At 43.8% G+C, this 24,543-nt stretch overlaps 1 protein-coding gene and 1 long non-coding RNA gene across 3 annotated transcripts in view; one reads left to right on the top strand and one right to left on the bottom strand.

Moving 5' to 3' along the window:
- Positions 1–24,543, bottom strand: part of sorcs2 (sortilin-related VPS10 domain containing receptor 2) — a 521,993-nt gene that overhangs the window by 144,668 nt on the left and 352,782 nt on the right. For both annotated transcript variants that reach the window (XM_084003700.1, XM_084003701.1), the window contains exons 9-10: positions 19,367–19,546; positions 18,678–18,824 (exon numbers count right to left, since the gene is read on the bottom strand). In XM_084003700.1, coding sequence (XP_083859826.1) covers positions 18,678–18,824; positions 19,367–19,546 — 327 coding nt within the window. The remainder of the gene's footprint in view (positions 1–18,677; positions 18,825–19,366; positions 19,547–24,543) is intronic.
- Positions 2,456–3,250, top strand: LOC311009226. Its single transcript, XR_014596627.1, has 3 exons — positions 2,456–2,776; positions 2,997–3,058; positions 3,093–3,250. It is a non-coding gene; the product is annotated as an uncharacterized lncRNA (long non-coding RNA).

Genomic DNA, 24,543 nt, shown 5'->3' with positions numbered 1-24,543 from the left:
TATGAAACATTATCGGTGTAAATGCAGTGGGTGCCGGTCGGATTTCTCTCTCACCCCTACTGCAGTACGTCCCCGATCCCAAACTGCTCGGCGATCGCTCGCCACAAAACCCCCCTCTCCGCTGACGCCGCAGCCTCAGCCACAATCTCACTCTGAACTTAAACACTTGAGAGCCCTGCTCCATACCTGAACTGCTCAGGGCAACAAGCGTCTTGTCCTCTCGTAATTTCAAACACGGAAGTGGGTCGGGATGATACGTGAGCAGGAGCAGGAGAGTGAGCGAGGATTGGATCGGAACATTTAGCAGTCCGCATGGCTACTATTGGCTAAATTTTGGCTAAATTGAAATATCTTTCAAATCGTAGACTATAGCTTTAGATGAAGAAGACAATGAGATCATGGAAGACCGTTGAAGAAGAAAATGCGGTATATTCATATTATCGTAAAGTAGAAGATTGATAGATACACTGTAGACAGATAGATAGATAGATAGATAGATAGATAGATAGATAGATAGATAGATAGATAGATAGATAGATAGATAGATAGATAGATGACCACATGGTTAAGTGTGTTGTCTTATTCATGTAAATTCCAATTTTTCTTCACTGTTGTTCCTTTGTTTGTTATTTTAGTGTTATTGCTCGTCTCAAGCTAGTTTGTTTGTTTGTCGGTATTAATTAATTCCCTTCACTTTACCTTTTGTTATTTTAGTCTTTTTTTTAATACATTATCATTTTCTATTTTCATTATTTCAAATTGTTATTATTTTAATTTCTTACTTGATTTTTTCATTTTATTATTTCCAAGATGGGTAAAACTCAAAGTAGATAGCAGGTTCCTGACAGAGGAACCCTTGCATAGTACATGTATGCCAATGATGGAAGTGATTCTGTTATGCCAAAATTGTTTAAATGGACAAAAGGAAAGGAGTAACATTTTCCACTAGAAGGATCACAAAGAATAGGGGGTAAATTGACTGAATTATATGACTTGCCATCAATCCTAAAGACTTGTCCTCTGTTAAATTGTCCTCTAAGGTTGTAAACAATCTATGATCAGATATCCAAACAACCCACTTCTTTCTTGGCTGATTTCTGAAATATCCAACTCTTTTTTTTCCAAATGTCTTTATTGTATTTTTTGTTCCTCACAAGGAACCACAAGTCACAAATACAGTCAACCCAACAAACAGCCAACCAACATACTTCAAATAATAATAATGAAAAAAAACAATAGTAATGAAAGATGAAAATAATAATAAAAAATAAAAGCACTCAACACTCAATGGCACACAAACGCCGGGTTCACACCGGCCGCGGAAGCGCAGATGAAAATCGTGCACGGTCCGCTGCCCCATGCCCCCCTGTTCACACCAGATGCGTATTTCTCCGCGATGGTCGACAAGTGCTTCTGCTCAGCTGTTGTTCATTCAGAGCTAATTTTTCATTATATTATATATAGTAAATAACCCCATAAAATTAATATGCCATGTTTCTGTCACCAAGAAGTTTGTACACTTCTTTTATCTATCCGAGAGACAAACACACACACACACACACACACAGACAGAGAGAGCGTGTGTAGGAGTAGACAGTAGTAGTGCAGATATACCGTTGAAATACACATATTTTATCTACTCTTCACATTTATTAAATGTATTTCTCTTCCTGTTTCCCAGTGCGAGTTTAGATACACAAATATGATCACATTTGTCAATCACGGTATTTTATTTTGAAAATTGCTTTTATTTTGAAAATTGTCCGGATTGTCTCGTGTTTCTTTGTGTGATTTTTGTGATTGTCCTGCCAGAATTGCTCGTGGGACGCGAAAAATAGGGCAGACGCCGAAACGATTGCTTCACGGTGCGGGACGGCTGCGCCTATTCGCGGCACTCCGCGGTCTGGTGTGAACTACACTATCGCTTAACAGGGGCGCCGAAAGGAAGCGGGCTCCACTCCGCACCTATTCACGGCGCTTCCGCGGCCGTGTGAACCAGGCGTTAGTGGTACAGGGGCAAAGGGTATAGAGGCAACGGGTTGCCCAATATTTGTACAGGGGTAATGATTGTAAGGTCACTTTAGAGCTCTAAGAAATTGCTGACTCTTTACAAAGTCCAAGAAGGTGCATATTTTCCTTTCAGTGAATATGTTATTTTTTCCATGGCTATTACTGGTACTATGTCATCTAGCCAGCCTTTTGTAGTCGGCCTCTGTAAAGATTTCCAACATTTTGCAAGTATGTGAAGTAGGCTAAGGGTAACCATCTTCTTGACAGCTCTGCTGAGATTAATGTCCTTTGGTAAGAGTCCAGTAATGCAACGGATCATCATTGATCCGTGATCCATTCGGGTCAATATCTTCGGTTCGGCACACACGTGATCCGCGGATTGATTTATGAAAAAAAAAGTTTCACGCATGTTCAGTCCACACACTTGTTAAGAGTGTCATGGCAAGCGGAGGAACGGAGGAGCTTGAATGCCCCGCGTCATTCAAATCCCCTGTATGGGAGCATTTTGGCTTCCCTGTCAAGTATAATGATAAAGCAAAGAGGTTAGTGGATAAAACCGTGACGGTGTGTCGGCACTGTGGCACAAGAAAGCCACATGACAGTGGAAACACATCAAGCATGGCCACGCATTTGAAGCGACATCACCCCGGTGTTTCACTGACCGGAGTGAAAACGAAGGCTGCTCAACAACCGCTTATCACCGCTGCATTTAAGCAGCCCCTTGCTGCACAATCTGACCAGGCTAAAGCCATAACAAACGCTATCGGTGTGTTAATAGCTGCAGGCATTAGGCCATATTCGGTTGTGCAAAACGAGGGCTTTAAACACATGCTGAAAGTGCTTGAGCCATGTTACGACATCCCATCGCGCACCCACTTAAGCGAAAAGATTGTGCCAGATCTTTATGAGCAGAAGAAGAAAAAAGTTGTGGATTAACTATCCCGAGCATCCTCTATTGCGCTCACAACAGACGGGTGGACGTCCAGGGGAACGCAGAGCTATGTGACGATAACCGCTCACTTCATCACAGCAGACTGGGAGATGAGAAGTCCGGTGCTCCAGACACGCCCCCTCTATGAGAGTCACACAGGCACTCATCTTGCGCAGGTACTGACACAAGCAGTGGAGGAATGGAAGATAAAGAGGCCCAGTACTAATATCCCAGTCACAACTGATAATGCCAAAATTAAAATAAATGCAGTGAATGAGGCAGGACTGGGTCTACAGATAGGGTGCTTTGCACATGGTCATTGGTCCATGTTAAAAGGAAGGAGATATGCCTTCTTATGTTGCACTTTAAGTTGTTTTTCATTAAAGGAGTCATCACCTGGAAATCGCAATTTCTCTTGTTAAAACATGCATATCTGTGTTTGACCTCAGTTGAAACTTGCCTGAAAGGCTGGAGTTTGAAAGTGGCGCAGTTTTTTCGCTTCTGCTCTTTTTCCGAACAGGAATAGCACACAAGGGTGTGCATTCCTAAAGCACGAGATTTTGATTCTGCGCCTTCGGTGACGTCACCGTGGCGGCTACTTGCATAAGCCCACCCCTCTTTCACCACCCAACCCCGCCCCGTCCGCTACCTGAAATCGCCGAAGCGCCGCCATTATGTTTTGGAGTCTGCATGCAGGCAAGCCCCCCCGGCTCTGTCCTTCCTGCGGCGAATCAACGCGCGCCTCATTACATATTATACAATGCACATCCGGACCAGTCAAAACCTTGCGCGTAATCTCGCGTGATAAAATCGCGGTACGAAAAAGGGTCAGAACAAGCTCAATGTTTGATTAAAATTTTTTTTTTTTCTAATAAGTTTTACGAATTGATCCAAAGCGATCCAAGGGGGGCTGGATACGTATAAAACCAGGTGATGACTCCTTTAATTATGTTAAAAAGAAGATATTATGCCTTGTGCACTTTCAGTTGATTTTAGATATTATTTAACAAGTGTTAATAAACGAAAGACATACTTATGTTTATTTGTCTTGTCTTGTCTTTTTCTTTTTGCTGATCTGAAAAAATGATCCGATCCGTGAATCTGATCCGAGAAACGATCCGAACCATGAGTTTTTGATCCATTGCACCCCTACAAAACACATTTTTGGGCACAGAGGACGAGTCACCTTTAATGTATTTGAGAGTATCTCAACCACCTCTCTCCAAAATTATTGTATTTTTGGACAGGACAATAAACAGTGGAAAAGTGTCCCCCTGTATGTGGGCCAAGTGCAAGTGGGTTGTGTAGCTCATCACTGGGCCAGACCAGTTTTGCTATGTGAACTCTCTCAGGCCTGGAGAAATTATAGCGTTTACTGGTAGGTAAAGTGGCACCAGGAATCAAGTTTATCTTGCAATCGTCCAGTCTGTGAGGGGGTAACGACCTAGCCCGATCCTCACTAAAAACCTCCTGGAGGCTGTGGTGATGGAACACAAGATATGCTGGGTCCATTTCTGGAAAGATTGATCAACAAAAGCAATTCAGCAAATCTCCACAGAGGTAGATGGCTATGTTCTCTAATAGTCAATCAGAGCTATTAAACCCCAGTTCTTTGTTGGAAGGATCTCAGTCAGAACGAGCCCCGTTTCTGGGTGCTGGACACAATTTATCTTCTTGGGCTGGGACTGCCCCTTACAGAGGTCAAACTTGCACGCAAACGAGTCTTACTGGTCAGTTATCTCTGACGTGAACTTCTAGGATGTAATATGAAACATGTGTGAGTGTTGTCCATCAGGCATGTATCTATTCTAGCAAACCTAGCTGTTAGAACAAAGGCCTTGAAGATTCTATGGGTTCCTGCTTATCAAGTTAACTGTCACACTGATTTAATGAGCATCACCAGTGATATATATATATGAGTTCAGTGAAATGGTATAAATCTAAAGTGAAAAAAGAGCCAATTCTAACAGAGCACAGAAAAAAAAAGTTCAGGAGTTCGTTGAAGAAGCAGGAAACTGGAGACGATGACAGAGGAGTACCCACAGAGAAAGTCTGAGGCTGGACAGTCTACCAGAGAAGCGGTCAAGTAACTTATGTTGGACAGGTACAGAAAGGTGCCAGACAGCCTTCAGGTAAGAATCTTGGAACAGAAGGCTCAGTGTTTACTGGAGCAGGTTTGAAACTGGGCGATCAATCCGATGGTAAGTGCTGGAAGGTCTGTGGCATGGATGTGAGGACAATCTGGCAATGGTTGAGTGAGTGAGTGAGTGAGTGAGTGCAGCTTAAATACAGGGCTGAATAAGGGCCTGTCCACACGAAAACGTTTTCAGTGCGTAAACGCAGAAGTCTTGTGCGTTTCGCCCTGCTGTCCATACGGATCCGGCGTTTCCGCGGCGTGAAAACGCACTTTTTTGAAACCAGCTCTCAAGGGTGGAAAAGAAAAAAACGCCCCCCCTCCGTTTCGTGATCGTTTTCATGTGAACGTCGAAAACGAAAACGCTGACGTCATCGACCCTCGAGCCTGACTTCTTCCCCCGCGACGTCTCGTAACAACAACAACAACAACGGCGGTCTCCGTGCTCGTAGCAGATATTCTGCTCGTCTGTATGATGGCATATCAGGGCCGCTGTATGAAAAAAAAAACGGAGCCGAGAGAGGGGGGGCGATATTCCGGGAAAAAAGTCGCAGATATGCTACTTTATTACGATGCTAACAAACAACCGCTAGCTAACTTCCCATGAATGTAGGCATTTATTTGTCTAATTAATCCATCCCAACGTGTGACAACGCCTCATCAAGGTCCTTAGGGTGACGGCTGTTGGTGCTTATTGTTGATTTTATTTATACGGGCCAAATTGTCATCTTATGGGTGTTTATTGATCGGGTGGTCGGGTGGATATTTAGCCGTAGCTCTCACGTGTTGCCACAGCAACGGCAAACATCCGGTCACGCTCCGTCTCTTCTTCTGCATTTTTGTAGCAGAAACAGCGCCACATATAGGCCTGGAATATGTACTACAGTGCGCTGAGTCGTTTTCAGTGGATTCGTCTGGACGCGGATTTTCTTGAAATGACGCCAAGGCAAAACGGAGAAAAAAAGTTTGTTTTGCTTTGTGTGGCCTAAGAGCTGCGAGGTGGGTGGAAAATGAGTGAGTCACTGGAGTTCAGTGAGTCCAGTCTATGTTTTACGTCAGTCAGTCAGGGAATTTCCCCTGCTGCAGCTCAGCAATACCATCGGTTGAGGACATGGACATGCAGACTAAACACGTTTAAAAAAAGAACAGGGGACGGCAGTCAACATCTCCCCATAGGAACAGTCTCTCCTCGTGCTGGTATCTACTGTGTTTTTATTTTATTCCTATCCAGACAATTTATAACAGGACAAATATATGCAGGCCTCCCTCCACAACACAACTCATCACAGTATCAAGGCGTTGCTCAACAGTTTGATAATTTTGGAAAAACGTATTTGCTTTCTTGTTGAGAGTTCGGTTAGAAGTTTGATGCCACTCTCAACAGCTTAGTTTGGCACAAGGAGACAGCTAGCCTGGTTCTGTCCAAAGGTAACAAAATCCCAACCTGAGACTCCATATGGATTATTATACTGAACTATCTATGAAGCTGTCATTGTAAACTGTTGAGAAAAGGGCAACGGCAAAATTTTTTTTATCATATTCACTGAAGCCGACACTATGCTCTGATAGAACAACATAAATCATCCGGTTTTAGAAAAAAAAAACACGCGCCTCTATGTGCACGTAGAGCCTGTTGTTTGTTTTGCAAAAATCGACAGCGCCCAGATCATCCTGTATGGCAAGCCGTTTTAACATTTAATCGAACCACACTGCTATCTGTAATTATATTTTAGATATCCATAATAGCATTTCATTTTGACTAGGAGAAATGGTAATTAAAGATATCCACAATACATTCTTACTAGTAAAAATGATATTTTAAGATATCTACAACTTTGATTGTACTAGTCAAAACTAAATTTAAGCTATCTAAAAATCCTTAAAAAGTATAAGTGGACGTTTTATCATTTAATAGCTAAACTGGATATGTATTGCAGATATCTGTAATTCAATTCTTCCTAGTCAAAATGAACATTTCAGATATCCACAATGACATTCTTCCTAGGACAAATGACGTCACTTTTGCCATTCATGTGTATTGGGCTTTCAATTTCAGATATCCACAATTACATTCTGGATATCTAGAATGAACATTCTGGATATCTGCAATTGAATTCTTACTAGGAGAAACTCCCATTTCAGATATCTTCAATCCAATTGTTAATAGTCATAATTTAAATTTGTTTTAAATGGCGTCCTGTCTACCTGTCAACAGATATCAACAATACATTTTGTGGATATCTGCAATTGTATTGTTCCTAGTCACAATTCTAATTGTAGATATCTGAAATTACATTTCTACTAGTCATAATATGAATTGTGGATATCCATAATGACATTTCTACTAGTCACAATGTATTTTTGAATATTCAAAATTACATTCTGGATATCTGGAATAGTTTTTCATTTTGGATATCTGAAATGAAAATTATGACTAGTAACAATTGTATTGAAGATATCTGAAATGGGAGTTTCTCCTAGTAAGAATTCAATTGCAGATATCCAGAATGTTCATTCTAGATATCCAGAATGTAATTGTGGATATCTGAAATTGAAAGCCCAATACACATGAATGGCAAAAGTGACGTCATTTGTCCTAGGAAGAATGCCATTGTGGATATCTGAAATGACAATTGTGGATAGGAAGAATGTCATTGTGGATATCTGAAATGTTCTTTATGACTAGGAAGAATTGAATTGCAGATATCTGCAATACATATTCAGTCTAGCTATTAAATGTTAAAACGGCTTGCCATACATCCTGTCCATTCAGCACGCAGGGTTGTGTTCGTGCACACACAGAGCCCCTCCCCCTCGGGCTCGTTCGACTATCACAGGAGGGAGGCGGAGGGAAGTAGCAACAAGCTTCCAATTCCTCGGTTAAAAACCAAAACGAGGAGGTCCAAAACAACCAAGGAAAAGAAAACACCGGTGGAAAAAGAAAGGTTGTGACGTACCCGTTGTAGGTTCCTAATCAATGAAGCCGTGAGCTTGACGCTCTCCTCCCTCGTACATCCACTTTAAAGGCAAAAAAAACTCCACACGTTCTTTCGCTCCTTTTCATAGTTTACTCCAAAAATAAAGCAAGATACAATCCAGCATGATGAAAATAAAAAAGGCCAGAGCAAAATATCTAGAAAATGCTGAGTAAAGGCAGAGGTAAAGGCAGAGGTCAAAAAACTGTGTGGCTCCACTCCATGACGACTGACCTGACTGACTTCTTCCCGTGAATCACGCAGACACGTATCAATCCGCATTAAAGGTTACATGCGTGATTTTTTAACCTCTAAACATCCACACATTTTTAAGTGAAATGAATTAAATAGTACCTTATTAATATTAACTGTTCACCTGTAAATAATGTAAATAACCCATTTTTATCATAATTAACAACAACCTCTTCTTAAATGTAAACTTAAATTATTATCGAAATACTAATCAACTAAAAATAGCATTTAGGCTCCTATATTACCGGCCCCTATTTGTGTCAATGTCCTTGAAACAATTACTCCAAAAGTGTCAACTTAAATTAAAGGAGCCTGAATAACATTTATTATAACACCTTTATAACATCACTTATTGAAAGACGCTTGCTGTTCTTAGTCCCATTTAAGATGAGATCTTCATAACAGTCCATCAGTTATCCTCTGATTCCTGAAGAAGACAAAGCTTTGTTATAGGGCGACAAAGCTCGTTGGTCTTGGTCTTCACTTTAACCTGACGAACAAGCCCGTTGCCATCAGGAAAAGTCTCCACAATCCTTCCAAGTGGCCAGGAATTTCTGGGTGACGTATCGTCCACGATCAACACCACATCGCCGACACAGAAGTTTCTTCCATGGGGGAGGCCATCGCTGACGTTCTTGGAGCTGTGTCAGATATTCTTTGCACCAGCGCTTCCAGAAGACATCCGCGAGGTACTGAATCTGTCTCCATCTGCGATTAACGTATTGGTCATCCTTATCAAATACTCCTGGTGGTAACTCGGGTTTGACTTTGAGCAACAACAGGTGGTTGGGTGTGAGGGCCTCTAAATCGGTGAGGTCTGTTGATGCCTTTGTGATGGGCCTGCCGTTTATGACCGCCTCGGCTTCACAAAGTAAGGTATGGAGACCCTCTTCGTCCAACAATTGCTCCTTAACTGTGATGTTCAGGATTTTTCTGACTGAACGGATTAACCGCTCCCAGCTGCCTCCGTGGTGAGAACCTGCCGGTGGGTTGAAGTTCCACTGAACACCTCTCTGCTGCAAGTGTTTCTCAATCCTGCTGGTGTTCCATTCCTTGATCGATTTCCTCAACTCACTGTCAGCTGACCGAAAGTTGGTTCCATTATCTGAATACATCTCTCTGACTTGCCCTCTTCTGGCAAGAAATCTTCTGATGGCGTTAAGACAGGCATCAGTGTCGAGTGATGACGCAACTTCCAGATGCACGGCTCGTATAGCAAGACATGTGAAGATAACGCCGTATCTCTTTACTTGGACTCTTCCTCTTTTCACTAGGAACGGACCGAAGTAGTCGACGCCGACTCTTGTAAAAGGAGGATCATCTGGCAGGACCCTGCATGTAGGTAGATCTGCCATGAGCTGCTTGCCTGCGGCTCCATGTAGTCTTTTACAGACAACGCACTTGGACAGGAACCTTCTGATGGCTCCACTGGCTCCAGGGATCCAGAATCGCTGCCGTAGCTGAGCCAACATATGATTCCTTCCAGCGTGAGCTGTAGTGTCATGAATGTGTCTTAACACCAGCCTTGTGATGTGTGAATCCTTGGGCAAGATGGCTGGCTGCTTGGAGTTATCAGGCATCGCCGCGCGGCTCTACGTTCCGCCGACTCTCATAACTCCATCTTGGAGTACTGGATTTAACTTAAAGAGTGAGCTACTTTTCTTTACTCTTTGATGTTCCTTTAACGCAGCCAAATCTTCTTTGAAACTTTGCTTCTGACAATACTTCACAATTTCTCTTTCTGCTTCAGTCAAGTCGTCACAAGTCAGATACTTTCCTTTAACGGCTTTCTTGAATTCCGTCATCCTGCTTTCTCCGTCTACTGCTTGTAGTTCCTTTCTCTTTTCCTTTAGCTCTTTCAGTAAATCCTTAAGTTTCAGAAACCATCCCACAGCGCACTTCAACGCTGTCCAGGAAGAGTAGTGGTTCATCCACTGATCCATGGAATCCTCGAGCTCTTGTGCCTGAATGACATGCACTTGAGTCACTTCTTTGACCTCTGGGTCGTTGATATCCAGCATGCCAGGATCTGGATTTTTAGGCCACTGGTCTTGTGAGCTGAGCAAGAAACTTGGTCCTGATACAACTTGGTACTTGGTACAAAGACAAGGGAGTCTATCTGTGGGAGTCGAGACAGCTGAACAAAGACTCATCTGAATTCATCGACTTCTTTTCCGCATTTGACCTTACGCTCTCCCCCTCTCCACCAACTCACCGGGCCGGGAACCAACTTGACCTTGTCTTCACAAGATCCTGTGGCATCTCGGCAATCTCTGTTACCCCGCTCACCGTGTCCGACCACCACTTTGTGACTTTCTCCCTCCCCATGAAGCCCACCACATCCCTCCCCTCTACGCCTCGAATGGTTACCAGCCGCCGCAACCTGAAATCCCTCACTCCCTCAGCTCTCTCCTTAACTGTTATCTCCTCGCTCCCATCCTCGGAACAGTTCTCCTTAATGCCTACTGAGGAAGCCTCCTCTATCCTGATGTCCTCACTCGCCTCTTCTTTGGACACTCTCTGTCCCCCAATCGCACGACCGGCGCGATCATCCCCCCCCCCTCCCTGGCTGTCTGAACCTCTGCGAACCAACAGATCATTGTTGCGAGCGTCAGAGAGAAAATGGAAGAAATCGGGACAGCACGAGGACCTTGCTCACTACCACCTCCTCCTCTCTGACTTCACCTCAACTGTTTCGGCAGCTAAATCTGCCTTCTACCTGGCAAAGATCAACTCTTCTGCCTCCAACCCCAGGAAACTCTTCTCCATGTTCTCTTCCCTCCTCACCCCTCCTACCCCTCCGCCCCCTTCCTTCCTTACTGCCGATGACTTTGCAACTTACTTTACCAAGAAAGTAAATGACATCAGCTCCTCATTCACGCCTATTCCCTCCCAGAAGACATCTCCCCCAACTCTCAACTCGGATGGTCTTACCAGCTTTAGCCCCCTCACCTCTGAAGACGTTCACGCACTTGTTACATCTAACCGTGCCACCACCTGCTCCCTTGACCCGATTCCCTCCTCTCTTCTCCAGGACATCTCACACGACATCTTGCCATTCCTCACCACCCTGATCAACTCCTCCCTCACCTCAGGTGTCATTCCAGCGGATTTTAAGACCGCTATCGTGAAGCCTCTCCTGAAAAAACCCACCCTTGACGCTACTGACATCCAAAGCTACAGACCTGTATCTCTTCTTTCATTCCTCTCTAAAACCTTGGAACGTGCTGCCTACAACCAACTGTCATCCTATCTCTTGCGGAAGAACCTCCTAGACCCTAACCAATCAGGATTCAGGACTGCCCACTCCACTGAGACGGCCCTCCTCACTGTGACCGAGTCCCTGCGAGACGCCAAAACATCATCCAACTCCTCCGTTCTCATTCTCCTTGACCTATCTGCTGCATTCGACACAGTCAACCACCAAATTCTCCTCTCCACTCTGGCTGAACTTGGCATAACCGACTCTGCTCTCACCTGGTTTACATCATACCTGACAAACCGCACCTTTCAGGTCACATGGAATGGCTCTATGTCCAAACCCTGCTCTCTGGACACGGGTGTCCCTCAAGGCTCAGTATTAGGACCGCTTCTGTTCTCACTATACACCAGATCACTAGGTTCTGTTATCACATCGCATGGATTCTCCTACCATTGCTACGCTGATGACACCCAGCTGTTCCTCTCTTTTCCCCCGTCCTCTGACGCTCACATTGCAACTCGCATCTCAGACTGTCTGGCTGACATCTCTGTCTGGACAACTGCACATCACCTCAAGCTTAACCTGAATAAAACCGAACTCCTCTTCATCCCAGGGAAAGACTGCCCTCGCATGGACCTGTCGGTCACTGTTGAGGGCATCACAGTATTTCCTTCCTCAACTGCGAGGAACCTGGGTGTAATCCTCGATGACCAACTATCCTGCACGCCCAACATCACTGCTGTGGCCCGATCCTGCAGATTTGCCCTCTACAATATCCGCAGGATTCGGACCTTCCTCACAAAGGATGCAACGCAGCTCTTGGTCCAAGCACTGGTCATCTCCCGCCTTGACTACTGCAACTCTCTCCTGGCCGGACTCCCAGCCTATGCGATTAAACCATTGCAGCGTATCCAGAACGCTGCAGCACCCCTTATCTTCAATCTACCCAAATTCTCCCACGTGACCCCCCTCCTCCGTGACCTCCACTGGCTCCCTGTTGCAGCACGCATCCAATTCAAGACGATGACACTGGCCTTCAGGGCCATCAATGGAACGGCACCTGCCTACCTTCAAACACTGGTCAAACCTCATGCCCCGAAGCGAGCACTCCGCTCCTCTACTTCAGCTGGCCGGCTGGTACCACCATCGCTGAAATCAAACAAATGTCGCTCAGCAAAGTCCAGACTCTTCTCTGTTCTGGCGCCTCAGTGGTGGAACGAACTCCCGACCAATGTCAGGACAGCAGAGTCATTTGCCATCTTCCGAAAAAGGCTCAAGACTCACCTGTTCAGACTTCACCTCGACTCTACATAGCATGACCCACTAACACCCTCCCTCGACACCCCCCCCCCCCCGCAAAAAAAAAAATAAAAAACTCGGATCGTAGCACTGTTACTCTTGAAGTGCTACTTTACTCAGATGAGGACCTAACACTTGTTCTATTTTTAGCTCTTACTGCATCGGCAATGATACGTCGTGGTTTCTTTGTTTCCTTCTTTTGACAAATGTACTTATTGTAAGTCGCTTTGGACAAAAGCGTCTGCTAAATGACCTAAATGTAAATGTCCTGAAAGCCAGCTCTCGTTTTTCAAAAATGCTTCCACAGTCTGTCCTCTTGAGACGAGATCAGCGGGATTCAGAGTGGTGTTGATGTATCTCCACTGAGATGTCTGAGAGTGATCCAGGATGGCTGAAACCCTGTTCGCAACGAACGTCTTGAATCTGGTGCTCTCACTGTTCAAGTACTTTAGCACAGCCGTGCTATCGGTCCAAAAGATCGATTTGTGAAGCTCCAACTCAAGCTCTTTCCTCAGAAGCTTGTCCATTTTTATTGCGACTGTGGCCGCAGTCAATTCCATCCTGGGAATAGTTGGGGACTTCAAGGGCGCGACCCTTGTCTTTGCCAGGATCAAGGTGGATTGAGTTTCACCAGCTGAAAAGCGCAGCAGTAAGTAGCTTGTGGTTCCGTAGGCATCTTCACTCGCGTCAGCAAAGTGATGAAGCTGCGCGAAGACTGGCGCACCAAACTGCTTCGACTTGACACATCTGTCGACTCCAAATTTCTCAAGCTGTGGCAAACTTGAGATCCACTTATTCCAACCTTTGACCACAGTGTCTGGCAGGTCTTCATCCCAGCTATATTTCTGCCGACATAAATCCTGCAGGATTCTTTTGGCGGGCAATATTACTGGAGCGAGAAAGCCCAGCGGATCAAAAATTGAACTGACCAAGGAAAGCAGGCCTCTCCTAGTGTGTGGTCGATCTTTGAGGTTGATTTTGAACCTGAACTGATCCGATTCGGCACACCACTGGATGCCCAATGCTCTCTCCATTGGCAGATTGTCCTCATCTAAGTCCAGATCTTGAAACCCTTGAGCTCTTTCCTCTTCCGGGATTGAGTTAAGCAGCTTCCTGCTGTTACTTGACCACTTTGTCAGTCGGAATCCTCCTTTTGCCAACATGCTTCTCAACTCAGCGCACAGAATGATGGCTGTATCTTCATCAGAAACCGACTTAAGACAGTCGTCTACGTAAAAAATGTTCCTGACGGTTTTAGCCGTCTCTTGTCCAAACTCCTCTGCAAAATCTGTTGCACATTTCTGAAGCGCAAAGGTGGCGACACTTGGCGAAGATGTTGCGCCGAAGATATGGACCAGCATCTTATGTTCGACGAGATCCAGCTCATAGTTGCCATCGGGCCACCATAGAAATCTGAGGAGATCCGTGTCTTCGTTACTCACCCTGACTTGGTGGAACATGGCCTCCACGTCAGCCATGACCGCCACAGCATCCTGGCGGAACCTCATGAGGACCCCCACCAGCGAGCTTGTAAGGTCCGGACCCGGTAGGAGCTGCTGGTTCAATGATATTCCTCGGAAGCTTGCGCCACAGTCAAACACGATGCGCAACTTCTGCTTGGTTGGATGTCTGACTCCATGGTGAGGCAGATACCACGTTCGCCCCTCAGCAGGTTCACGCTCATCACCATCGAGCTTCACTGCGTAACCTTTCTTGAGCAGGTCGTCCATGAAAGCCACATATTCTCCATAGAACTTGCCGTCCTTTGAGAACCTCTTCCGTAAGTTCAATGCACGTTGCTCCGCAACTGCTCTGTTGTTCGGCACGCACAAACATTTCTTCCTCACTGGAAGACAAACATTGTAATGACCGTCTTTAAGTACAGCAGACTGTGACACCATGTTGATAAACTGATGGTCATCTTTAGACATCTCGATGTCTTCGTCTTGTCCAGCATCAGGAAAGTCCTGCTTGAATTGTAGCTGCCAGAGTTCTTCAAGCTTAGCTACTGAGATTCTGTTTGCAGTAATTCCTGTCAGTGTGTTTGCCTCCACCGTGTCACTTCCACCTCTGAGTGGTCCGTTCACTGTCCAGCCTAATATTGTCCTGACGGCGTATGGTCCATTGTCCACGCTGTTGACCACTTGCAGCGGCTCCATCGCCTTGGGAACATTTTCTCCTATGAGCAATCCAACTTCTGCTTGGATAGTGGGGATTTTCACCTCCTTTAGGTGGGGCCAACTGTCAATATCCTCTTGACGGGGTATATTGTCCTTAGCTACGGGAATGTCCTTTTGTGAATACACCTCAGAAAGTTCAACAAACTGGTTGCTGTCCAAACTGCTGATCTCCAGACCAGCCACAATGCGCGTGTTCACGATCGATTCGTTCCCCATAGTTCGCAATGAGATGCTTAAATTGCATCCATTCATGTTCAGTTGCTTCATCAGTGACTCTGTAGCGAAAGTAGCCGAGCTACCGGGATCCAAAAACGCGTACGTTGTCACTGTCTTGGTTCCTTTTTGTGCCTTGACACACACTGGAATGATCGAAAGAACACAATCATCTTTACCGGGCCCCTGTGACTCCAAAAGTTTCAGCCGTTTGTACAAGGGCACTTGAAACAGATTGCTGTTCACAATAGTCCTTTCCTGCTTCTTCTCTTGAGTCCTTGATGGTAATGCGCAATGGTGTGGGATGCAGTCTGGAGCATTCTTCACATTGAAGTTTCTGTTTGCAGCTGCTGCTCATATGACCATGCTTTAAACATGCAAAACACAAACCTTTGCTCCTCAAGAAACCAATCTTGTCTTTGTGTTGCTTGCTCTTGAATTTCTTGCAAACTGTGAGACTATGTTGCTCTCCAGTACAATAAACACAAGGTTTGCTGAAACCGTCGACTGAGACAGGTTGTGTTTTTGCTACTGTCTGTTTTTCATTTTCCATCCTGGGAGGCACAACAACTGTTGTGAACACTTTTCTTGACTTGAATGTCTCTGAGTATTGTGGTTTCGGTTTCTGTTTTACAGGATCTTTCGTGTTTATTGTGTTTTCCTTTATGTTTCCATAGAGTGGATGCAGAAGATACTTAACTTGATGATTCACAAAGTCAACAAAATCCTTGAACTTAACTCTTTTCTTTGTTCTTTCTTGCAGGTCGCAAGCGGATTTCCTCCAAGACTCCTTGAGCTTATATGGAAGTTTGTTTGCCAGTGCCTTTATATTAGCTGTGTTGTCCAAGTCTTCCATGTAGCTAATATCTGTCATTGTGTTAAAGCAGCCTGTTAGGAACAAAGCGAAGGATTATAGAGAAACTCCATCTTCTGGCTTGATTGTGGGCCAATCCAAAGCCTCTTTTATGTATGCTTCCGCTATCTTGAAGTCATCACCAAAGAACTCCTTTAACATTTGTTTTGCTTTAGTATATCCTGCTGAAGACACCATGTGGATGCAGCTCTTAACCAACTCGTGTGGTTGTCCACTTGTATACTGTAGCAAAAATTGAAGACGATCACGATTGTCACCTGTGCGGCCTTCAATCCCATGTTCAATGGCCCTAATAAAGGAGTTGTATTCCAGTGGGTCGCCTGTAAATGTTTGGATCTTCAGATCAGGAAGTCGAGATGCTTTGTGACTCTTCACGAGATAGTCTGTCACGTTGGCTTGCTGAGAGATGGCTTGGCAAAGCCCATCGAGCACTGGTCCCTGTGGGTCTTTAATTTCAGTCTTTGGTGCAGACGTAGCCAATTGATCCGTTGCTGCTGGAGTATTTTGTTTAACCCTGGGTGCTGGTACGGTGGGTCTTGATGGTGGTTGAAAGATGGGTTTTGTGTCTGTTTTACCATCCTTATCATAAGCTTTACCTGTGCTACTATCTTCTTGTACGTTCTCGTATTTTTGTAAGACCTCCATTTTGGCATCAGACTCAGCCAGTGCAGTTTGCATTGCATGCATTTCTTTTCTAGCTTTTATTGAAGCTTCAATTCTTTTTTGTTGGGCCTCAAACTCTGCTTCTCGCTGCTTTTCTTCAGCTTGAATTTGAGCCTCCCTGCATTTTTTCTCTGCATGCCAGTCTGCTTCTTCCCGTTCTATTGCCAGTTTCTCTCGTAAAGCTGCAGCCTTTGCTCTTAATGATGCTTGCTCCATTTCCGCCTTTAATCTGACTGAAGATGCTGATGAAAGTGAGCTTCCGCTCTGTGATGTAGCTTTACTTCGACTTCTAGTGGTCACTTTTGTTGATGTAGACCTACTGTCTGAAGGTGTTACCTGTCTGTCACACTCTTCAGCCTGCTCAACACGTTTCAAAACATCTTTCATCCAATTCTCACATTTCCAGAAAAAGTCATCCATTAGTTTAATCTTTGGATCAAACCAGCTCCTTTGATCATCCACAAATTCGACCTCTTCCATTAATTTCTGAAGGTCGGAATTAAGGTTCACAAATTCCTGATGCAAGCCAGTAAAATCAACACGGAGCTTATTTTTTACAGTGTCCACATTTGCATTGTCTTCCATTAATTGTTCAATATGTTTTGTCAAGCTAGTTATCTGTGATAGCTTGTACCTGCGTGCTTGCTCCTTCCTGGCCTTGTGATCTTCAATGGCCTTCTCAGTCATTTTTATTGTCCTTTTTTCACTGTCTTGTTCATCCATAGTAAGCCAGTATTTCCACGTTTATTCAATAAAAATGCCGAAGCACCACAAAGTCTCACTTTGTTTCTCAGCCGAACAACAATCCTCTTTTTCCTTTTTTTTTTTTTTACTCACATGCGCCGGCGAGTTGACGAGCGTCAATTAACGATCCGACGCCAGGCTAACGAGCTCCCTCATGCAGCTTGTGACTTTTTCTTTTCCAAAAGTCTCCGTCACATTTCCTTCTTCTATCCTCCGTTTTCCGTCAGGCAGTTCCACGTTCCATTAATCCACGAAGAGCAAGTTTTTTGACTAATGTAGGTTCCTAATCAATGAAGCCGTGAGCTTGACGCTCTCCTCCCTCGTACATCCACTTTAAAGGCAAAAAAAACTCCACACGTTCTTTCGCTCCTTTTCATAGTTTACTCCAAAAATAAAGCAAGATACAATCCAGCATGATGAAAATAAAAAAGGCCAGAGCAAAATATCTAGAAAATGCTGAGTAAAGGCAGAGGTAAAGGCAGAGGTCAAAAAACTGTGTGGCTCCACTCCATGACGACTGACCTGACTGACTTCTTCCCGTGAATCACGCAGACACGTATCAATCCGCATTAAAGGTTACATGCGTGATTTTTTAACCTCTAAACATCCACACATTTTTAAGTGAAATGAATTAAATAGTACCTTATTAATATTAACTGTTCACCTGTAAATAATGTAAATAACCCATTTGTATCATAATTAACAACAACCTCTTCTTAAATGTAAACTTAAATTATTATCGAAATACTAATCAACTAAAAATAGCATTTAGGCTCCTATACCCGTGATAAAATGAGAGTCAACATCGGACCCACGTTTCAAAGGTGGCGTGATCTAAGGGATTTCAAAGGGCTAGAAGTCGAGGGGAAGGAGCTCGGTGGTCGTTGGGGAGGAGCGTGAGAGTTGTAAACATACAAAATCTGACAGAGTGCCCTCGATCTGTTGGACTTGCCGACTGGGACTGAGAATCTGTTTGGCTGTCAGAACTACTGTCAAACGAGTTGAACACCATATATATCAATTGGCTTGATTGGCTCTCAACTGATAAGCTGGTCAGCTTTATTATAGGCAATAAGATTCCTGACCAAATGCAGTGTTACATCAAATTGTAGCACTCGGAGGTCATAGAAAATTTCATCTTAGGAAGAAGAATAAATAAATAAAAAAGTAAAAGTGTCTTTTTGCAGGGTCACTACTTACTAGTTTGCAGTTGATTGGCCTGCCATTGATGTCAGTGGTTGGTGGAGTCAAGGGTTCCCAGCTTTGACCTTTGTTAAAGGTGATGAGGGTTGTCACTTTGCCATTGATCTTTTCATTGGCCAGGAAGACTCCTTTGATTCCACGTACCTAGGCAACGAAGAGGGACATCCATCTTAACTTTGCAAAAAATAATCTGAACTGCTCGTTTAAAGTCTTTGTATCTTTTATTGAATAGTGGCCATGCGTAAGAATTACAGTATCATGTTAAATGCTAAAACATGTAACAGTTGTTGTACATGTTTGCTGGCAGTGTCCACCATAAGCTATGGGTCATACCAGAGCATTTCAGGCTTGCTTCTCTTGCCACTCTTTTCTGTCACTTCTTCATCTCTCCAGTCTGTGATCTTCTCTTCTCTTTTTTTTTTCTTTTTTTTTTGCTCCTTCTGCCAAGTGGTTATCCTCTGTATGTTAGTACATGCTGTACAGTATGTGACGAGAGTGTAGCCCGGAGCAATGGATAAGAGAGGAGTAGGAAGACATGGCTAACATTACAAGATCATTTCAATGCTAAGCTTAGCATTAAGTTTAATATGCCAGCTGCAAGGGTTTTGGGTGGTCTGATGTTGACCAGCTGACAAAATTTCCATTACAGAAAAACATTTTTAAACTCTATAGCAGGACGGTCTCACCTCAAGTATGTCGATGAGGACATTCTCCTCTGGCTGCTTGGTGCTGCGAACATTTTCCAGGACAATGGAGTAGTAGACGCCCTGGGGGTCGGACTGGTACAGGTTATATGTGTCTGACTGGTACCACTCCTGAAGGGCAAGGAAGACCTGGTTATCCTCTGTACTCACTAGCTGAACATCCTGGGGGCATGATGGAGGGAGAAAAGAGGATGAGAAGTGGGGGTCAAAAAAGTATATGCTGAATCAGTGGTGTTGAATGAAACGATAGCAGAGCCAAGACAAATGAACACCTTCATGCATGTCAGGGGGTACCGGGGTTACATGTCCATGACCATCAAGTTAGACTTTATTTTTTGTGTTCAGTTCGTGGGGCTGGAAATGATTCATTGCACATTTTTCACCACTTGCTGTATCCAATATGTGAGTCGTTAACTGATCCTGCCACGATGTGAGTCATTAGGGTCACGTAGTTGTCGAGATTGTTGGTGTTTTGTGATCTGAGGACTGTATTGTATATGGCTGATATGATATGTCTTAAACCACCTCCTCTGTTGAGAGATGACTGTTCCAGGTAAAATAAAATGGCTTCTTGAACTAACTAAGTTTAACCTCTCGCTCCACCTGACAATTATAAATGATTAGCATGATACACACCACTGGTCTTATTACATAGTTAGTAATGCCACACATCATTAGAAACCTTAGATTCACATGATTTCCATGATATAAACAACTTTACAACCACATCAGAAAATACAAATTAACCTCCAAACAGGAAAATAATATATATAGGCGAACAATATAATAATACTCAGCATTGAAGCTGGACATAAGACTCCAATAAAAACTACACCTGGAACTTTCCCAAGGATTCAGATCCAGCAAAACATTTTGGTCAAAAACAGTTAAATATCCATAAATGTTGATAAACCACTGTTCAGAAATCGCCAATCTGCGTCCAACGTTTCCACTTGTTTCTGTAACTCATGTTGTGCAATAAAAGTTCAGTCTGTTAACAAACATATCTTTTGTGGGTGATAATAATAATGATCATAACAGGGTTGCCAACTGTCACGCTCCTGGCGTGACACTCACGCTTTCTCCATCAATCTCACGCTGTCACCATAAGAGTGAGAGTTGGCAACCCTGTCATAATGCAGACTTAAAAAAATAGAAACGCCAGAAACACACCTTTAATATAGTACAGTATAACTGCAAACTTTACTTATGTGCACTAGATTCTATGATACTACCTCAACAGCAGATACACTACTATATCGTACAGTGTTTAATATACATACATTATGTTCATACATGACATATTTAGTGGCATTATTTTATACTTTATATTTTTATACTTATTTTACTCTTTTCTGAGTACAAGCAACTGCAGCTGTCCAATTTCCCGAGGGATTACTAAATTATGATTCTGATTTCCACAGATATTTATTAACAAATATAAATAAATGCCAATGTGGTCGCAAACTACAGATAGCCTACAGATCTCGTCGAACAGGATGTAACTTTTTCTATAACTTCCTGTCAAATCTCCGAGGGCCGATGGAAACTGTCCGAATGGAGTGCAGCTTTTAGGCTCGGCCTCCTGCTGCTGCCTGTTCTCGTCTACTTTCCAGGCGAGGCACAGTTCAGCTCGTACGAGCCTACTGTCTGCACTGAATAACATCACCATAAACATTTACATACAGTATCTCCTTACTCATGTAGACTAGCATATTAATGTATAATCCCCATATAGCCACTGTAATTTATATTTATATTTACAATGCACTTTACCGTTTATTTGCCCTCTGGTTGATGCCAACTAAATTTTGTTGTACTGTTCTTGTACTGTACTTAACATGTACAGTAACAATAAACTTGAATGTAATCTAATGTATTTACTTTTACATCATAGGCATAGTGATTAAGATGAGGACTGAGAGCCAGATACCACAGCCAGGAAGCAGGTACGCATTGAGCCTGAGAGTACCTCATCAGAAGAGACACCCCAACATCCCAAGAGAGGACGAGGAAGAGGACGGTTGAGAGGCAGAGACAGCAGCAGCCTGAGGTTCTTCTGGTCCATCTGATGAGCGGTGGAAGGATGTGGGTGAGCCAGATGTAAATCCACCCCAGCTGACATTCAGACCGGCAAGGACACAAGGACCCCAACTCATAGTGACAGCAAGCTACACAGCCATGCAGCTCTTCCAGCTGTTTTTCACCCGTTCGGTTTTACAGACAGTAATCAATAAACAAGTATCGCTCAACCCACTATGATACACCCTTCAAGCCATGGGGACCATGGATATGGGTTTGTGAAATGCACTGCAATGAGTGATTACTGGCGCAGGAGCAAACTGTATCACTTGACCTTCACCAAGGAAGTAATTTCTGGCCGGAAATGTTTTAGACTGACACAGGCTCTTCACATCACCAGCCCTGCAGTGGGTGCAGAAAATGAGGCGGAGAGAGGTATGGCATATGACCGTCTCTGCAAAATACAGCGACTACAGGAAGATGAGAGAGGCCACAAAAGTGTGCTACCATCCGATCCAGGACCTTTCTGTTAAGGGGCTCACACACCGGACCGAAAATCGGCGTCTTTGAGAGAGTCGGCGCCCGTGACATGAGTCTACTTGGTGTGGTCGCTCGAATCGGCCCACGTCGGCGTTCATTTCAGCCGATTCAAATGTGTAATCCGCCATTCGAGTCGGTCATTCTTTTACCATTCTGATTGGTGGAGGCTAGCAGCTTGACTAGCGAATCAGTGAAGCCCGGAAGTGACGATGGTAAACATACCAGATAACCAGTGGAATCGAAGAAGGCGGTCTAGAGAGGACCGCCTACTTCTGGTTTTCTTGTTTTTTGGCCCACAATACAGATTAGCGCCGCCTGTTGTTTTGGAGACATTACATCTCGCGCAAGCGCGGAACGTATGGCGTCGGCTGTAATTCCGTAGGTGTGAACCGCCCATGTCGTTGTTCGAGTCGGCCATATTAAGTAGCCGACGCCGAATTTACCGACGCGAGTCGGGCAGTTCTTCCGGTGTGTGCACAGCTTTAATGAACGTATGGTTGCCTCCAAAGCCAGAACTAACCGAAGAAATGTGCAAAAACAAACTTTATGTTTTGGCTGATTCAAAGACTGGTTACACCTGGGACCTCTTTGTGTATGAAGTAAAGCAGGTGACCAGTGGTAAGGAACTCAGTTACGAGTCAGTAATGCAGCTGGTGGATACCTTCCTTTTCTGCAACCTTGTTGAAAATAGCACCTGGGCCCGTGGAACAATCCGGACCAACAGAATTGGCAACATTCTGAAGTCAACATCCTCCGTGGGAGCAACCGCTGAATCAGGAAGGACTCCCTGCTGTTTCTCCATTGGCAGGACACAAGGGATGTCTTCATGTGTTCATTCCTACACATAGCCCATGCAGACAAAACCGTCCAGAGGCGGGGGAAAGATGCAGACGGACAGTGGAGACTGAGGGACATATCGGTTCCACCAGCAACACACAACTACAACAAGTAAGTATTGCAAAATCACATATTTTATTCCCTTAAAAATGGAATGATTTTTGTGTTTGATGTGTTTTGATATATGTTTTTGTGTTTATTCTAGGATAGGATACTATAAAGTCCTGCACAAAACTTGGAAGTGGTACAAGACATTCTTCTACCACATTGCCATCGTGAATGCCTTCCTCCTGCACAAGCATATTACCATCAGCAAAGGAGAAGTACCTAAGCATCAGAAGGCATTCAGAGAGACCCTTTCTCTAGAGCCCCCTCCACGGATGGCACCGCCAAATGAGGACACCTGTAAAGCGCTCATCATGTGACACACCGTGTTGTGATACTGGACGTGATTGCTACACCTGACATGTTGCCAATAATTTGGAAATAAATATTTGTGTTTTGAATTGTAAATAGTTATTTTAATTCTATAGTGAAGAACAGTTGTTTTTGGTGTTCACATTGTTTTGTTTGCCGTGTAGGGTATCTTAAGCAGGTTATGTTCCTGATAAGAGATAAACGTGTAGGAAAGCACCGCCTAATGACCAATCAGCTTTCTTGGAAAATGGCATCGTCATTTGTAAAAGATCCCGTGGATCTTGGTGCGTAGATAAAAACAAAAAGAAGCTTGGTACGCGGATATTGAGAGGGTCTCTTTGGAGAACTAGAGTGTTCAGAGAACGATGTTTGATATGAGAGATACAGATTCTCATTGGAGGAATGTCAGCGTACAGCCTACATACCACTTTGAATTATGTTTATATATTTATTTTTATTTGCTACCAAGTCTGTTTTACACCGTCAAGATTGCAGCTAAAACAATTAGGCTGATATTGTCATACATCGCGCCATAAAAATACTTAATTTCATACATATTCATTCTGCCATGTCGAATGCAGGGTTCTGTAGTATAGCGCCGGGGGGATTATGCATAAAGTGGTCAGAGGTCCAAAAATCCCTCTGGTGGGTCTTGAAATAAATAACAAACAGTCCCTAAGTGTTACCTTTCATTAGAGCCCAAGATTATGAAAGTACATGAAAGCGTTGAAAAATAGAAGTCTTTTTATTCTAGGTAAATGGCCATGTTTCCAAAAGTCCTTTTGGAGTTACCAAATCTTTTTCTTTTTAAAACAGCTGTAGAAGAAAAAAAAAAACTGAAAAATAAAGAAAAACAGCAGTAAAATACAAATTTCCTGTGCTTTTGTCTTTAAATTTGAAATTGAACTGGGTATTCATATTCACATATTCATGCTAGTAGTATTTCCAGCTACTAAGTCTCAGCTGTGGTCATCTGCAGGCCTGTTGATACAAATATTTAGGCGAGGGCAAAACAATTTAGCGTGTTATAACATATAACTCAATGTCAGTAGCATTTACAGTGATTCTGACTGTTGGGGGAGACATTGAAAGTCTTTCAAAAGAGCCCAAAACCATGTCTGAGCATCAAATGGTTCAAGAACTTTGGGTATGTCTTGAAAAGGCGTTTTAGATATTTTTCAAGCACATCAAGTGGAAAACCATTCATCTTCCTTGACTAGAATGCAGACATTGTTGTCCTCAAAAGTGTGTGTCTCTTGTCGTTAAGATGCAGATACTGTAGACTGCTGAGTTGTGGTGTGTCTCTCCTGCCTTGTGTCATTTGCTTGTGCAGTGGTTGCTTA

Source organism: Eutrigla gurnardus (assembly GCF_963514095.1).
Source record: "Eutrigla gurnardus genome assembly, chromosome: 23".
In the NCBI taxonomy this organism is placed as follows: domain Eukaryota; kingdom Metazoa; phylum Chordata; class Actinopteri; order Perciformes; family Triglidae; genus Eutrigla; species Eutrigla gurnardus.
This window is presented reverse-complemented; position numbering and strand designations above follow the sequence as displayed.